General features: G+C 42.3%; 1 protein-coding gene across 2 annotated transcripts in view; it reads right to left on the reverse strand.

Annotated features, from left to right (window-relative positions):
- slc39a10 (solute carrier family 39 member 10) overlaps positions 1-18,951 on the reverse strand; it is a 58,317-nt gene that overhangs the window by 21,834 nt on the left and 17,532 nt on the right. The window contains exons 1-3 of one of the 2 annotated variants that reach the window (XM_055870242.1): positions 13,142-13,223; positions 8,409-9,632; positions 8,066-8,243 (exon numbers count right to left, since the gene is read on the reverse strand). In XM_055870242.1, coding sequence (XP_055726217.1) covers positions 8,066-8,243; positions 8,409-9,611 — 1,381 coding nt within the window. In that variant the 5' untranslated portion in view covers positions 9,612-9,632; positions 13,142-13,223. Of the gene's footprint in view, positions 1-8,065; positions 8,244-8,408; positions 9,633-13,141; positions 13,224-18,951 lie in introns of those variants that run through there. The other variant, XM_055870241.1, reaches the window with a different exon arrangement.

Raw genomic sequence — 18,951 nt, forward strand, 5'->3', positions numbered from 1 at the left:
ACAGCTGCATTGGGCCCTTAAACGGTCCAAAACATGTAAATGTTATGTCTACTGAATTAAACTCCAGAAGTAGGGAAACCGGTAAATAACGTGTGGATTCATAGGGAACCAACTGAATGATTGACATGGCTCTATTAAAGTGGCTAGGGATGTTACATTGGGATTTGTATGAAAACCTCTTGTTTATGTGAGTCAAGGTTAGTGTCCTCTCTCTGGCTTAATCCCTTTTAATGGCCATCAGGTGAGCTTCAATGGTGTGAGCTTAGCGCCACTGACATTCCAAAGGGCATTAAAAAAACAGCCTCTACCCTCCCCTCTGCAGGGGGGCTTAGGACTGGAACATTGTCCACACACACCCTTGTTGCAGCAAACATCCTATAACATGCTGCAGTTACGGGCTACACCCCTCAGGTTATCCCGAGTTAAATTGAAAATGTTTACCAAAGTTGGTCGCCAACTCCTCTATCCTGCTTTGAGACACACCCTTCAGGTGTTGAGGCCCATGAAGAGAATATGCCACAAAAGGTGGCTAACCTTTGAGCCAGGTAAACTGTCGCACTCAGTCCTTGAAATATCGTAGCTCCCAGTTGGTGAAGATGACATGAATGCATTTTAGTGCTTCTGAAGTTGAAACAACTTCAACCAATGAGATTTTAGGTATATGGCTAAGCAAGCTAATGTTGCGGGGGTTAACTTGGTAATGGTGACAATGTGTCAATAATGCATATGTTTTATATAAATCTGTTGGTGAAACCCAGTTTTCACTTTAGTGAGATTTTGCCAACCATTATTATTATTATTAGAAGATTCTGCATCAGGATTTGTTGTGTAGCAGCTTCATATTCTGCATTCACACCAGTTGCTTGGTCTTTTAAATTAAATAGTGTCAGAGAGGAAGAAGTGAAGCAAGAGCTGACTCCTGTCCAAAATCTGAAAGTGGGGAGTGTTGAATTTGGTCAACATAAAATGTAATTGCTAAATGAGATGAGGCCTACTTGATCTAAGTTAAGAAATGCTTTATACAGTGCATTCGTAAAGTAATCAGACTAGAGTTCGACTGATTAAATCGGAATGGCCGATTAATTAGGGCCGATTTCAAGTTTTCATAACAATCGGAAATCGGTATTTTTGTACACCGATTTGGGCACCGTTTAAAAATTATTTTTTACACCTTTATTTAACTAGGCAAGTCAGTTAAGAACACATTCTTATTTTCAATGACGGCCTAAGAACGGTGGGTGAACTGCCTTGTTCAGGGGCAGAACAACAGATTTTTACCTTGTCAGCTCGGGGATTCAATCTTGCAACCTTACAGTTAACTAGTCCAACGCTCTAACCACCTGCTTTACATTGTACTCCACGAGGAGCCTGCCTGTTACACGAATGCAGTAAGAAGCCAAGGTAGGTTGCTAGCTAGCAATAAACTTCTCATAAAAAACTACACATGGTTGATGATATTACTAGTTTATCTAGAGTGTCCCGCGTAGCATATAATCGATGCGGTGCGCATTCGCGAAACAGGACCGCCGTTGCTCCAACGTGTACCTAACCATAAACATCAATACCTTTCTTAAAATCAATACACAGAAGTATATTTTTAAACCTGCATATTTAGCTAAAAGAAACAGGTTAGCAGGCAATATTAACCAGGTGAAATTGTGTCACTTCACTTGCGTTCATTGCACGCAGAGTCAGGGTATATTCAACAGTTTGGGCTGCCTGGCTCGTTGAGAACTAATTTGCCAGAATTTTGCGTAATTATGACATGACATTGAAGGTTGTGCAATGTAACAGGAATATTTAGACTTATGGATGCCACCCGTTAGATAAAATAAGGAACGGTTCCGTATTTTACTGAAAGAATAAACGTTTTGTTTGAGATGATAGTTTCCGGATTCGACAGGCTCGTAAGCATTCATTCAAACAGCACTTTTGTGCGTTTTGCCAGCAGCTCGTCGCTGTGCTTCAAGCATTGCGCTGTTTATGACTTCAAGCCTATCAACTCCCGAGATTAGAATGTTGTAACCGATGTGAAATGGCTAGCTAGTTGGCGGGGTACGCGCTAATAGCTTTTCAAACGTCACTCGCAATGAGACTTGGAGTTGTTGTTCCCCTTGCTCTGCATGGGTAACGCTGCTTCGAGGGTGGCTGTTATCGATGTGTTCTTGGTTCGAGCCCAGATAGGAGCTGAGAGGGACCGAAGCCATACGGTTACTGGCAATACTAAAGTGCCTATAAGAAAATCCAATAGTCAAAGGTATATGACATAGAAATCGTAGAGAGAAATAATTCCTATAAGTCCTATAATATGGACAGAAAGAGTTAGGCTAGTACTAAAAACAAAAAATAACTACTGTAAAATAGATTGTGTTCGTAAAACGTACATACAGTTGAAGTCGAAAGTTTACATACACCCTAGCCAAATACATTTGAACTCAGTTTCACAATTCCTGACATTTAATCCTAGTAAAAATTCCCTGTCTTAGATCAGTTAGGATCACCACTTTATTGTAAGTATTTTTTATTTTTTTCAACACATTCCCAGTGGGTCAGAAGTTTAAATACACTCAATTAGAATTTGGTAGCAATGCCTCTAAATTGTTTAACTTGGGTCAAATGTTTTGGGTAGCTTTCCACATATAAGTTTTCCACAATAAGTTAGGTGAATTTTGGCCTATTCCTCTTGAGAGAGCTGGTGTATCCGAGTCAGGTTTGTAGGCCTCCTTGCTCCCGCACACCTTTTCAGTTCTGCCCACAAATTTTATATAGGATTGATGTCAGGGCTTTGTGATGGCCACTCCAATTCCTTGACTTTGTTGTCCTGAAGCCATTTTGCCACAACTTTAGAAGTATGCTTGGGGTCATTAGTCAGGAAGAGTCTTCCAAATGGACAATGTCTTCAGATGTTGACTCAATATATCCACATCATTTTCTTTCCTCATGATGCCATCTATTTTGTGAAGTGCACCAGTTCCTCCTGCAGCAAAGCACCCCCACAACATGATGCTGCTACCCCTCAGCTTCACGGTTGGGATGGTGTTCAGCTTGCAAGACTCCCCCTTTTTCCTTCAAACATAACGATGGTCATTAGGGCCAGACCGTTCTACTTTGTCCCCATATGCAGTTGCAAACCATAGTCCGGCTATGTTAGGCCGGTTTTGGAGCAGTGGCTTCTTCCTTGCTGAGCGGCCTGTCAGGTTGTCGATATAGGACTCGTTTTACTTTGGATATAGATACTGTTGTACCCGTTTCCTCTAGCATCTTCACAAGGTCCTTTGCTGTTTTGGGATTGATTTGCACTTTTCGCAACAAAGTACGTTCATCTCTAAGAAACAGAACGGGTCTCCTTCCTGAGCGGTATGACAGCTGTGCGGTCCCATGGTGTTTATACTTGCATACTATTGCTTGTACAGATGAACGTGATACCTTCAGGCATTTGGAAATTGCTCCCAAGGATGAAGCAGACATGGAGGTCTACAAATCTTTCACTGAGGTCAATCATTTCTTTTGATTTTCCCATGATGTCAAGCACAGTGGCACTGAGTTTGAAGGTAGGCCTTGAAAGACATCCACAGATGCACCTCCAATTGACTCAAATGATGTCAATTAGCCAAACAGAAGCTTCTAAAGCCATGACAATAAAAAAAAAAATCCAAGCTGTTTAAAAGGCACAGTCAACTTAGTGTATGTAAACTTCTGACCCACTAGAATTGTGATACAGAGATTATTTCACTTATAATTCACTGTAAACAATTGGTGGAAAAATTACTTGTGTCATGCACAAAGTAATGTCCTAACTGACTTGCCAAAACTATAGTTTGTTTACAAAAAATTTGTGGAGTGGTTGAAAAACGAGTTTGAATGACTCCAACCTAAGTGTATGTAAACTTCCGACTTCGACTGTAGTATGTATCAGCTGGAAGTAGAAGCCTAGGTGTTATTGTTTATTAGTTTCCTCCAATTAGGGGAGGGGTGGAATGATGTGGGAAATAAAGGAAAATATATTTTAAAAAGAGAACTACACTACCCTTCAAAAGTTTGGGGTCACTTAGAAATTCTTGTTTTTGAAAGACAAGCAATTTATGTCCATTAAAATATCAAATTGATCAGAAATAGTGAAGACATTGTTAATGTTGTAAATTACTATTGTAGATAGAAATGGCAGATTTTTATGGAATATCTAAATAGGCATACGGAGGCCCATTATCAGCAACCATCACTCCTGTGTTAGCTAATCCAAGTTTATCATTTTAAAAAGGCTAATTGATCATTAGAAAACCCTTTTGCAATTATGTTAGCACAGCTGAAAACTGTTGTGCTAATTAAAGAAGCAATAAAACTGGCCTTCTTCAGACTAGTTGAGTATCTGGAGCATCAGCAATTGTGAATTTAATTACAGGCTCAAAATGGCCAGAAACAAAGTCCTTTCTTCTGAAACTAGTCAGTCTATTCTTGTTCAGAGAAATGAAGGCTATTCCATACGAGAAATTGCCAAGAAACTGAAGAGCTCGTACAACGCTGTGTACTACTCCCTTCACAAAACAGTGCAAATGGGCTCTAACCAGAATAGAAAGAGTGGGAGGCCCCGGTGAACAACTGAGCAAGAGGACAAGTACATTAGTATCTAGTTTGAGAAATAGACACCTCACAAGTCCTCAACTGGCAGCTTCATTAAAATAGTACCCACAAAACACCAGTCTCAACGTCAACAGCGAAGAGGCAACTCCGGGATGCTGGTCTTCTAGGCAGAGTTCCTCTGTCCAGTGTCTGTTCTTTTGCCCATCTTAATATGTTCTTCTTATTGGCCAGTCTGAGATGTTTTTTCTTTGCAACTCTGCCTAGAAGGCGAGCATCCCGGAGTTGCCTCTTCACTGTTGACGTTGAGGCTGGTGTTTTGTGGGTACTATTTTAATGAAGCTGCCAGTTGAGGACTTGAGCCGTAACTGCACAAATTGTCTTGAAGCAATTTTGGTCTTTAATGCCGGGTCGACAGAAGAGTTCCTTACTCCCCCCCCCCCCTGTTTTTAGAGGGAGAGAAGCCAAAAGCCCACCGTGCCTATTTTTCAAAAATCGTCAGTCCACAAAGTGAAATTACCCCAGTGTATTTTCCCAAGGCCTCTCAACTCCAGGACCACAGACAGTTTGTTGTTGCCTGATACAAGACTCTAGTGTCAGAGAGAGATTCTCAGACTGAATACGCCTCCATTAATTGCCACAGTTTAGACTACCGATAGATCAGCCTTCTAACTCCCCCTTGCGATAGTGTGGTGCAATGACAGAATGCCACCATCTACCACTGACGTTCGCAGCATAAGCTCCTAACTTTTAAAGTAAGAACCACTGTAGTTCTACAGAATTATACCTAGAAGAGGCTTATATGGAGGAACTTTGAATATCCTTAAGCTAGCAAGCTTGTGTGCTGAGCAGCACCAAATTTAAAAACGTCTTATTTTTTGTAGTTAATAAATCCAACGTGAAACGTGATAACTATGCCTATTGTATCCTTAACTAGCATTGAAATAGTTTACCTATTCTTCTCTAGCTAATTAAAAATATCTCCTTATCTTCTGAATCATGCTTGTACGTCTGTACTGTAGCCGTGCTCCAAAGGGGGGAGGGACAGTTAGCCTAAACACAAAGATGTTCAGCTTGCAGGCAGACACTGGAATATGTTTGAGTGACAAAGTGAGGGCTTTGAATACGCTCTTTGTGTTTAAGTGTGGGATGATTAAAAGTGTCCCATTAGCGCTACATGAAATGGTCACTTTTGTAGACACACTTCAAATATTAACACCCCTCCCACATCAACGTAAGCGAGAGGGTATTAGACAGGTAAATAGCCGAACCTGGCGTAGGCTATTTACATGGCGAACTTGCAAACTAAAGTGTGTTTGGCACTTGCGCCTCCTTAGCGCAAGCCGAAAATAGAGCCTACTATGTAAATGACCATACGAAATGTACAGGCATACTAATTTGACATACGAAATATACAATGCATATTAATTTGACATATGAGATAGTGTGATGAGTATTGGGATGCAGCCTGAGTCCATACGTTAGATTTGTTGTAATTTGTACGTCAGCTGATTAATTTGTGAATAAACAATTATTAATGACATTTGTGCCCACCTTAGTATTTCAACTAGCGTAGGTTCAGTGCCAAGTAACTGACCCTTATCGCACATGACAATACTTCAACAACTTTGTTCACATCCTGATTGTCAACTTCATACTCTTGCAACATGTCTATTGTTTTGAAATGTATCCTCTTGCCACAGAGGCAGTTGCTACCGTTGAGTAATATCTTATTTGTCACATCAGGCAAAACCCCCTATAATCCTGAGGCAACTGTAAATCAGACAGATCACCACTGGCGGGTCCTTCACTCGAATAACTCATACTCCACCCCCCCCCCCCTCTAATTACACCTATCAGGAACAGCCGGGTGGAAATATGGGGAAGGAGGGAAAAGAGACGAGAACTGGTCTTCACTCCAATTATGATTATCCTTCGAGCCGTGCCCAGAAAGAACGACTGTCCTCAGTGCCTCTTAAGACTGTCCTAATTGGCAGTGTGAGAAAAGAAAAAGAGAACTTGCAGGACATTTTCTGAGCACACAAGTGGAAGTTTACGGGGGATAAACGAGAGGTAGGCTCTCTCCAAGGGCGGGATGCCCTACTGGTATCTCTCGCTGCACCATGGGAGAGACTCCAGTCCTTCACCAATGAGGAGTCATCCGTCTTTTCTTTTTCAGTGCCATCTTAATGATCTTCACCATTTTTATAGTGGTTTTCAGCCCCACAGCACAAATGTTGCATCGGGACTCTGGAGTTTGTGTGCTAATGAAAGATTTACAGTACCTTCAGAAAGTATTTAAACCCCTTGACTTGTTACACATTGTTGTGTTACAGCCTGATTTTAAATACCCCATAATGTCAAAGTGAAATTGTTTTTCAAAATGTTTACAAATTAATAAAAAGCTGAAATGTCTTGAGTCAATAAGCATTCAACCCTTTTGTTACAGCAAGCCTAAATAAGTTCAGGTGTAAAATGTCCTTAACAAGTCACATAATACATTTCATGGGCTCATTGTGGGCAATAATAGTGTTCAACATGATTTTTGAATGACTATACCCCATCTCTGTACCCCACGCATATATCTGTAAGGTCCCTCAGAGCAGTGAACACAGATTCAACCACAAAGACCAGGGAGGTTTTCCCATGTCTTGCAAAGAAGGGCACCAATTGGTAGACGGGAAAAAAATAAAAAAGCAGACATTGAATAACCCTTTCAAATGAGAGGATCGACAGGAAGTATTCCCTGCTTGGCAGTTTTGCTAAATGTTGTTGTTCAAGGCCTTTTCCATTTAGATGTATTGTCATGGGTAAGAACACTTTAGTAGTAGTACTTGGCAGCTAAAAGCTAAATTGCAGTGCTGAGAGAGCCATTGCATCAAACGCATGTCAAAACAGAAAAACACTTAGGCTTATCCAGGTCCAAGTAGTATCAATTCACCACGCCAATAAAAGGGCAAAAACCTAAGATCAACCTTTGTGCAGCCCTTATGTTTTGGCAAAGTTCTGCAGAGCCTTGGGAAATGCTGATGGCAAATAACTGTTTTGCCAAAGTCTATTGCACACGCCATATCATGAGACTGTCACAAAGCTATTGGCATGTTTCTGAGTACGTGTTCTCACTCGACACAGAAGAGCCTTCAAGCTCACTATGTGCTACCTAAGAAGCAGGGTGTATTTGCTGGAAAAAAAATACTGTAGTTTGCAGTGCTCATTTTGTTTGCGTGCAACAGAAGCTAAGTGTGCAGGGTGTGACTGACACATCTATTGTGCAAATAGGCCCTAATACTGCCACCCATGTGTGAGTTGCACCATTCAAAACATAGATTCAAAGACTTACGTCCACAGAACAATCCAATAACATTATGTAGGCTTTTGGACACGAGTACCGCAATTGTCACAATGGGCACCTTGTTAGTGGATGACGTAAGATCCTTATGAGGGCTACATAAATGCATTACTGTCACCGAGTGAAATCACAGGGCCTTACCGGAGTTGGCTGGCTCCAGAGCGGCCTGCCCCACGTCCACCTGGTGATAGTGGCGGATGCAGACGCGGCTGTCAATCTGGTAGAGCAGGGCCGGGCACAGGTAGGTGAACTGGCTGGGCGAGATGCGGGAGTCTGGACTCAGGCCATAGTAGTTGAGGAGCTGGGTCAGATTCAGACACTGGAGATTGAGGAAGGAGGGAGGAAGAGATGGTGGACAGGGGAGAAAAGGTTCATCAAACAGTACCATGTCATTACACATTCTTTACTACTCAGTTTATGCAAATCCATTTAATATATATTATCAATTGGTGTATTCATCATACATCAAATAAACAAGCCCCACCTCCTCATGCTGGTGAACAACGTCCTCTTGATGCCTGGGCAGGGCTGGCACCGGTAACGTGGGGCTCAAGTGGGGCTCACCTGCCGCCCTCTTCCCCCTAGGCGCAGAACTAAGACTGTGACCATGCACGTGGTCATGTTCCTGACTGTGGTTATGGTGGTCTTGGTTTCGGGTCCACTGGCCTTTGGGTTTCCTTGGCCTCTTGGGCTTGGATTCTGGAGGTAGGGTAAGTGGGGCAGAGGGCTTGGCAATGGAGATCTCTGAAGCCTCGGCCCCTGGTTGCTGCTCCTGGCGGGCCTGTGCTGGGGCTGTGGATGGCTGCTCTTGATGTGCTTGAGGACTGTCTGTGTTGTTTTGTGAGTGATGGGGGTGTGTGTGGGGTTTGAGGTCATGATCATGATAGTGTTCATGATGATGAGGCTGAGTCTTGTTGCTGTGGTCTTCATGGTTGAGCTGTTGGCTCTCTTTGCGTTTGTGCTTTTTGTCTTGTTCGTGGTCATGATTTTGTTTATGATCATGAATGTGGTCACTGTCTTTTACTGGGCCGTGGTCATGGTCATGTTTGTGGTCGTGATCCTCCAATGGACCATCTACAGTGGGACCGTCACCGGTCGCCAGCTGGTTGCAGGAGGAGTGAGTTGGCCCTGGATCTGTATGTGGGTGGTAGTGTGCGTGGGGCCTCTCCCGTGTATGCTGGTGTCTATGCCCATGGCCATGCCCTGGCTCTTCGTGGGTGGGCGAGTGTGAGTGGAGCCCCTCTTGGACCTCCAGCAGGTCCAGGTGGGCAACATGATCGTGGCCCAGCTCCTCATGCGCCAAGCCCACCACCTTCACCTCCCCCAGACCCAGGCTGAGCAGCAGGCTCTGGAATCCACGGAAGTCCAGCTGGCCGCGCTGGCCGTAACGCCGGAACAGTTGGTGGATGTAGAAGCGCTGCTCCAGCTCTAGCACCTCGGCGGGACTCCCCCTGTTCTGCGCATCTATTTCCCCGCCAGACCCTCCTCCGCCAACGTAAGGAGCCTGGGAGATCTGCAGGTCACTGTGGGCGTGTTCGTGACCATCATGTTGACCAGCGCCGCTATGGTCGCCTTGGTGATGGCCGTGGTGATGGTGCTGGCTGTCGCCGTGGCAGTGGCTGCACTGGTGGAACAGGAAGGTGAGCACACATAGGAAGCAGAACTTGGTGTGAGCGTGGACCCGCATCGTCTCCCCGCTATGACACCCCTAAAAAGGGTAAAAAGAACACACACACACACACCTGTAAGAAACTTTGTTATAAGCCTAGAAATTAATGAAGTAGCTATCCAACTGATCCCATAACCATTCTGATTTAAAATAAAGACTGGACAAATGGGCTTTTATCTAATTGCAGCCTGAGCACAATAAGCTCCCCAAAGAGCTAGCCGGAGAAAGTGTGAGAAATGTGTTTTTTCCTTCATGTTTTTCCGCCAGAGGCAGACATAGCATTCCAGTCAAATGATCTCCATAAGATCTCCAGAGAGGCCTGGGGGTGAGGGGGATGCTAGGGAGTTGAATAGGAATAACTAACTGCAAAGACCAGAGTTAGAAAGAGGGTAAGGCAATGGGGATTGTTAGCAAGGGAACCCTTGCTTTGATGCTAGAGACAGACCATGCTGGGGACAGACCCCAGACGTCATAGACAATAACTGAAGAAGCCAAACTACAGAGAGCATTGAAACCCGTAGACCAGCAACTGTATTGAAGACACAGATTTAAAGTACAACACTACCAAAACACTTATTTTTATTACATTTTCAAAACTTTGGTAGTGGGCTGTGTCCTATGTCACTTATAAAGAATTCGTCTAATTACACTTTTTAAAGTACCAGTCAAAAGTTTGGACACCTACTCATTCAAGGTTCTTTATTTTTTACTATTTTCTACACTGTAGAATAAGTGAAGACATCAAAACTATGAAATAACACATTTGGAATCATGCGAAACCAACAAAAAAAGGTTTGAAGAACCTAAAATATATGTTTTGATTTGTTTAAAAGTAGCCACCCTTTACCTTGACGACAGCTTTACACACTCTTGGGATTTTCTCATCCTGCTTCACCTTGAATGCTTTTCCAACAGTCTTGAAGGAGTTCCCAGATATGCTAAGCACTTGTTGGCTGCTTTTCCTTCACTCTGCGGTCCAACTCATCCCAAACCATCTCAATTGGGTTGAGATCGGGTGATTGTGGAGGCCAGGTCATCTGATGCAGCACTCCATTAAATCTTTCTTGGGCAAATAGTCCTTACATAGTCTGGAGGTGTGTTGGGTCAATGTCCTGTTGAAAAGCAAATTATAGTCCCACTAAGCACAAACCAGATGGGATGGCGTATCGATGCAGAATTCTGTGGTAGCCATGCTAGTTAAGTGTGCCCTGAATTCAAAAATAAATCACCAGTCACCAGCAAAGCACCACCAGAACATCACACTTCTCCTACATGTTTCATGGTGGGAACTACACATGCAGAGATCATCCGTTCACCTACCCTGCGTCTCACAAAGACACGGCGGACGGAACCAAACATTTTAAATTAGGACTCATCAGCCCAAAGGACAGATTTCCACTGGTCTAATGTCCATTGGTCTTGTTTCTTGACATCCTTTAGTAGTCGTTTCTTTGCAGAAATTCGACCATGAAGGCTTGATTCATGCAGTCTGCACTGAACAGTTGATGTTGAGATGTCTGTTACTTGAACTCTGAAGTATTTATTTGGGCTGCAATTTGAGGCTGGTAACTAATGAACTTATCCTCTGCAGCAGAGGTAACTCTGGGTCTGCCTTTCCAATGGCAGTCCTCATGAGAGCCAGTTTCATCATAGCGCTTGTTGGTTTTTGCCAATGCACTTAAAAAAAAAGAAAAAAAGAAAACTTCCAAAGCTCTTGAAATTTTCCGGAATGACTGACCTGCATGTCTTGAAGTAATGGACTGTTGTTTCTCTTTGCTTATTTGAGTCGTTCTTGCCGCAATACAGACTTGGTCTTTTACCAAATAGGGTTATCTTATGTATACCACCACTATCTTGTCACAACACAACTGATTGGCCCCAATGCACTAAGGAAAGAAATTCCACAAATTAAGGCAAACCTGTTAATTGAAATGCATTCCAGGTGACTACCTCATGAAGCTGGTTGAGAGAATGCCAAGAATGTGCAAAGCTGTCAAGGCAAAGGGTGGCTACTTTGAAGAATCTCAAACATAAAATATATATCTTGACTTTTTTGGTTACTGCATCATTCCACATGTTATTTTATAGTTTTGATATCTTAAAATATTATTCTACAATGAAGAAAATAGTAAAAATAAAGAAAAACCCTAGAATGAATAGGTGTGTCCAAACCTTTGACTGGTATTATATACGCAAAAGTATGTGGACACCACTTCAAATTAATGGATTTGGCCATTTCAGCCAAACCCGTTGCTGACAGTTGTATAAACTCAAGCACACAGCCATGCAATTTCCAAACATTGGAAATAGAATGCCTTTACTGAAGAACGCAGTGCATTTCAACCTGGCACCTTCATAGGATGACACCTTTCCAATAGGTCATTCTAGAGCTGCCCCAGTCAACTGTAATGGCCGTATTGTGAAGTGGAAACACCTAGGATCAACAACGGCTTCGCCGCGAAGTGGTAGGCGACAAGCTCAGAGAACGGGACCGCCGAGTGTTGAAGTGAGTAGCCTCTGGAAGCAACGTCAGCACAAGAACTGTTCGTTGGGAGCCTAAGATCACCATGGTGTAGTGGTGTAAAGCTTGCCGCCATTGGATTCTGGAGCAGTGGAAACGTGTTCTCTGCAGTGATGAATCACGCTTCACCATCTGACAGTCCGTCGGATGAATCTGGGTTTGTCGGATGCCAGGAGAACGCTACCTGCCCAAATAAATAGTGCCAATGTAAAATTTGGTGGAGGAGGAATAATGGTCTGGGGCTGTATTTCATGGTTTGGGCTAGGCCCCTTAGTTCCTGTGAAGGGAAATCTTAACGCTACAGCATACAATGACATTCTAGACAATTCTGTGCTTCCAACTTTGTGGCAACAGTTTGGGGAAGGCCCTTTCCCGTTTCAGCATAACAATGCTCCCATGCACAAAGCAAGGTCCATACAGAAATGGTTTGTTGAGATCAGTGTGTAAGAACTTGACTGGCCTGCACAAAGCCCTGACCTCAACTCCATCTAACAGCTTTGGGATGAATTGGAATGCCAACAGCGAGCCAGGCCTAATCGCCCAACATCAGTGGCCGACCTCACTAATGCTCATGGCTGAATGGAAACAAGTCCCCACAGCAATGTGCCAACATCTAGTGGAAAACCTTCCCAGAAGAGCAGTCTTTTATAGCAGCAAAGGGGGGACCAACTCCATATTAATGCCCATGATCTTTGAATGAGAAGTTCAACAAAAAAAGTAGCTATACAATCTTTAGCAGTCTTGAGTCCTAGAGGGAATGGAACGAATCCAACAATTGTCCAACAAAGCACCACGAAATTAAAATTAGTCAACGATGTAATTGTTTGAAAGGTGATCTAAGCAAACTATGTACACTGCTCTGCATCCTTGACTCAATATTATTTTATTTATTTAAAAGTGGCAATGTGTAACTTTTTGGAAGACCAGAGAAAATGATCATAGAAAAGTAAGTAGAAGATCTGTCACACACTGAAAGCAAGTGTAAGAAGCTGTAGATTTGTTCTATGTGCGCCATTTCTAAGCTTACCGTTGAAGTTGAGTCGCTTTTGGTTTTGTACACCAGCTTCAAACAGCTGAAAACACAATACTTTTGTTACTGGAAAATATATTTCACAGTGGTTTAGATGGTACAATGATTCTCTACACTATACTTATTTTGTCACATGAACTGAAATATTAGAATTTTAGCAACCAGGAAATGGCAGAGCGATGTGTAGTGCAACTTCAACCTTTATTTTAAGCCCACATGCAGTCTTTATAATTGTATGTTTAAATCACTGTCTAATAAAATCAGTGTGTGTTTATTGCATGAAAATAACTCCAAATAGGTTTTTGATCATTTATTTCCCTGAGCCTTTTGTCATTGAAATGCTCAGTCTGATCGTGTCAAACAGATTTATATACACAGCCATGATTGGCATACAGGATCCTCTAGATCAGGGATGGGCAATTGGCGGCCTTTTACAGGCCAGCGGATCAATTTCCCCCCCCAAAAACGTACTGTTAAAGAGCGAGAAGTTACATAAGGCATACACAAGGGAACATATTTCAATTTGGTTGTGCATCAGCAGTTTCTCTCGTTATGTCAGTCACTGAAAGTCACTCAACTAGCTTGTGTCTAACATTTTTTGGGTCAAGGGCTCCTGCATGACAAGATCAGCAGCAAGTTACCTGTACCTAATACATTTAATTTATTTAGCATTGGTTATTACTAGGCTACTTATCTACAGATTCAAAGTGTGCATCTCGTTTCTGGTCACATTACAGGAAGGTACTTTCCACTCTGAGAATTAAGAATGCTAAGGAATTTTTTTGGGGGGGGACATGGACACATCCTGACTTTACGACAATCCCAATATGAATGAAATCGGATGAGAGTTTGATTTGAGGTTTGTATGCCTTTAAAGCTACAGTCTGGGATATGTTTAACCTGTTTGGGCTGCAGGGGCAGTATTGAGTAGCCGGATAAAAGGTGCCCATTTCAAACGGCCTCGTACATAATTCTTGCTCGTACAATATGCATATTTTTTTATTTTTTTTATTTTATCCCATTTTTCTCCCCAATTTTCGTGGTATCCAATCGCTAGTAATTACTACCTTGTCTCATCGCTACAACTCCCGTACGGGCTCGGGAGAGACGAAGGTTGAAAGCCATGCGTCCTCCGAAGCACAACCCAACCAGCCGTACTGCTTCTTAACACAGCGCGCCTCCAACCCGGAAGCCAGCCGCACCAATGTGTCGGAGGAAACACCGTGTACCTGGCCCCCTTGGTTGGCGCGCACTGCGCCCGGCCCGCCACAGGAGTCGCTGGAGCGCGATGAGACAAGGATATCCCTACCGGCCAAACCCTCCCTACCCCGGACGACGTTATGCCAATTGTGCGTCGCCCCACGGACCTCCCGGTCGCGGCCGGCTGCGACAGAGCCTGGGCGCGAACCCAGAGACTCTGGTGGCGCAGTTAGCACTGCGATGCAGTGCCCTAGACCACTGCGCCACCCGGGAGGCCCTGCATATTATTATTATTACTATTGGATAGAAAACACCCTCTAGTTTCTAAAACCGTTTGAATTATATCTGTGAGTAAAACAGAACTCCTTTTGCAGCAAACTTCCTAACAGGAAGTGGAAAATCTGAAATCGATGCTCTCTTCTAGGGGCTGCCTATTGAAGTCCTTGATATTTAAAAGTTTCGATGCACTTCATACGTCTTCCACTAGATGTCGTCAAGGAGTGAGAGAAGAAATGGAGTGTGTAACTTGATCTGGACTAGAATCATAGCTCTTGGCATGACGTGTCACCAGTTTCCTGCATTCTGGAGAGCGCGAGCAGGGACCTGGATTTGCCTTCTGATAAGCTGCCGTTATGGACGACTAATATCTCCGGCTTTGATTTTATTTGATACATGTGACAATATCATCGTAAAGTATGTTTTTTCAATATAGTTTTATCAGATTATTGAACATTTTTCGGGAGTTTTGCCGTGTTCCGTTCTCTTCCGTTTGTTGACATGGAGAGATTCGTGCCACTTGGCAAGTGTGCTTGCTAAATCGAGAGGGAAAAAGGCCGTTCTAAATCCAAACGATTGTTCCCGACAAAGGACCCCTTGTACAACATTCTGATGAAAGATCAGCAAAAGTAGGACCCATTTTATGATGCTATTTCATATATCTGTTGAACATGTTGTGCTAGTCGTTTGCGCCCAGCTTTTGGGTACTCTCGCTATAACTAAGCTGGATGTCGTAATGAAGTTATTTTTAGAATTCTAACACGGCGATTGCATTAAGAACTAGTGTAGCTATCATTTCCTATACAACATGTATTTTTTAGTTATGTTTATGAATAGCTATTTGGTCAGAATATGTGAGTGCCAGAAAAATATCCGGACGTTGTGGGAAAAAGATGCTACTAAGTTAGCACAATGTATAACCACTGATTTCAGCTCTAAATATGCACATTCGAACAAAACATAAGTGTATGTATAACCTGATTTTATAGGACTGTCATCTGATGAAGCTTATCAAGGTTAGTCAAATTATATATCTTTTGCTGTTTTGTTACGATCGCTAACTTTTGCTACTGGGAAATGGCTTGTGTTTCTGGCTATTGTGGTAAGCTAATATAATGCTATATTGTGTTTTCGCTGTAAAACACTTTTTTTTTTTTATCGGACATATTGGCTGGATTCATAAGATGTTTGTCTTTCATTTGCTGTACACCATCTATTTTTCAGAAATGTTTTATGATGAGTATTTAGGTATTTGACGTTGGTGTCTGTAATTATTCTGGCAGTTTTCAGTGCAATTTCTGATTGTAGCTGCAATGTAAACTATGATTTATACCTGAAATATGCACATTTTTCGAACAAAACAGATTTATTGAATAACATGTTATAAGACTGTCATCTGATGAAGTTGTTTGTTGGTTAGTTAGGTTGGCTTTGTGCATGCTACCTGTGCTGTGAAAAATGTCTGTCCTTTTTTGTATTTGGTGGTGAGCTAACATAAATATACGTGCTGTTTTCGCTGTAAAACATTTAAAAAAAAATCGTACATGTTGGCTGGATTCACAAGATGTGTACCTTTTCATTTGCTGTATTGGACTTGTTAATGTGTGAAAGTTAAATATTTCAAAAAAATATATTTTGAATTTCGCGCCCTGCACTTGAAGTGGCTGTTGTCATATTGTGGCCGGCCTCTGGCTTGCAGCCAGAAGAAGTTAATGGCAGCCCCGCCACTTGTTTTGGTATACAGCTAAGTGATGGGGCTGGGGTAGATGTCTTGATCTGTCAGTCCTTGCATCCACAAGATGGTAAACAAAATATGTTTCAAACTTTGTCGTTTGTAAACCCTGGAGTAATACAACCTTATATTTTGAGTTATGGTAGAATAAGACAGTTTTGCTAATCTCATGAGGCATCTATAAAATGATATTCTTCAAGAATCAATTACCATTGAACATATTGCCAGATCGCACCTGTAAGGACAGGGACTGACATGAAGGCTAGAGACAGACTTATCAATCCATGCTCTATAGATCTGTAGAGTCAGAGTATATTTAAAGATTGCGCAGAGACAAGAGTAGGTTTAGCTGTAAATTGGAGCCTGGAGTACTCTTTACAAAGCAGGATTATTTTATTGCATGTGACTAATATAATATAACTTCTAATATTGGCATTTACTAGCTACCAGTTATTGACTTAATAATTTAGCATTTATAATCTCCAAGAGTAAGTCTTAAAAGTATAAACTGACATATGGAATTGTTTAAGGTCATACTGTGGATCATTTAGCAATTTGATTTGGAATTTTAGGACCCCTTTAAGTATCCCCAAAAAATAAACATTTTGATAAATTATTGAATATGGCCATTAATACACTATCTCCCATGGAAAATGTGAATAGCATTCATAAAATGGCCAAATCAGAGATAAGGGGTCTTGTGGGGGGGGGGGGGGGGTCAGAGCAAAACAGAGAACATCCTGTTCATAAGAGTCTCCCCTTTCTATAGAGTGGTTAAATTAGTTAGTAGGCAAAACTGCTACAGACGTTTGTGAGAAGGTCAATTTTCGGGGGGTTTCCTGGTCCGACAAACAGCCCTGTAGTTCTACCACTTTTGACAGCCGATGCAGAAGGGCGACATAAGCGGATGCGTTGGATTGAGACGCAGGGATTGCAAAAGAAACTGATATCTGTAGCTTAAACTGACAGAATTTGATTGGGATTTTTTTAAATTATGTTACTTAAATTGATGGACCGTTGCATCATTTTTATATATCAGTAACTGAGAATAAACAGACCATGTTATTTTTGCTATGATCTGTCCCTGCATCATACAATTAATTTGTAAACATTCTACACCAAGAAAGACTTTCTGGTATCCATGCGTCACTACGTCAGGCTACTTTATATCAATACTACCGTTTAGGCCAACATATATTTGTGTTAGTATTGATGTCAGATCACCATGCGTATCTCAGTCAATTCTGATAACCTGGTACAGATCCCTAGTCTTCTACCCAAGCATAGTCGATAATCCTGCCAATACCAGAGCTAATCAATGACTAACTTCCTTATCCCAGACTTAGGATAAGGAGGTGCAAATACTAGGATCCATTCGTTAAGTGGTACCAAAGGGCTGCTCGATAATATGCATCTAATACATGATACTTACAAATATAAAACATTTATGAGTGACTTCATACACATGTGCCACACAATTATTGCCAAATGCAGCCTGTTGCACACTATATAACCATGTAACAATTAAAGTGGGAATGAACTACTAAACATTATGTACAGTCAAATCAATGTGACACTAACCTTTCCCAGTCAAAAAATCCAAGGAAAGCAGAGTAGGCTACTTACCACAGAGTGCCTTGCTTGCCGAAGCGATGCGTGAAATCAAGTTAAGGCAGAGTGTGTGACAGCGGTGCAGCTTTTCGGTTGCAAACGGCAATGTGTGTTACAAGGCTACTTCGCGGCTGCTTCCGACAAGACACTGTTTATAAACATGAGTCTGGGCTGACCTATGAACCCACGTGGAGATAGGGGAAGACTAACCTTAAGAACACACCTCTAACAAACACAGCATGGTGTGTGTCTACTGAATACATTCGTTGTTGAGTGCTTTCACAAGGTTTGCAATATTTGTGAACTACAATAATTTGCGTTTTATCACCAAAGTCCAATATACTACCCACCACTGCGACCTGTATGCGCTCGTTGGCAGGCCCTCGCTTCATATTCGTTGCCAAATCCACTGGCTCCAGGTCATCTATAAGTCTTTGCTAGGTATAGCTCTGCTCTCAGCTCACTGGTCACCAAAGCAGCACCCACCCCCATAGCACGCGCTCCAGCAGGTATATTTCACGGGTCCCTCCAAAGCCAATTCCTCTTTTGGCCACCTTTCCTTCCAGTTCTCTGCTGCCAATGACTGGAACGAAGTGCAAAAGTCATTGAAGCTGGAGACTCATATCTCCCTCACTAACTTTAAGCATCCGCTGTCAGAGCAGCTTACAGATCATTGCACCTGTACATAGCCCATCTGTAAATAGCCAACCCAACTACCTCAGCTCTATATTATTATAATTTTTTGCTCCTTTGCACCCCAGTATCTCTACTTGCACATTCATCTTCTGCACATCTATCACTCCAGTGTTCAATTGCTAAATTGTAATTATTTTGCCACTATGGCTTATTTATTGCCTTACCTCCCCAATCTTACCTCATTTGCACACACTGTGCATAAACTTTTCTATTGTGTTATTGACTGTACATTTGTTTATTCCATGTGTAACTGTCTTGGCCAGGTCGTAGTTGTAAATGAGAACTTGTTCTC

Source organism: Salvelinus fontinalis, chromosome 19 (genome assembly GCF_029448725.1).
Source record: "Salvelinus fontinalis isolate EN_2023a chromosome 19, ASM2944872v1, whole genome shotgun sequence".
NCBI lineage: Eukaryota > Metazoa > Chordata > Actinopteri > Salmoniformes > Salmonidae > Salvelinus > Salvelinus fontinalis.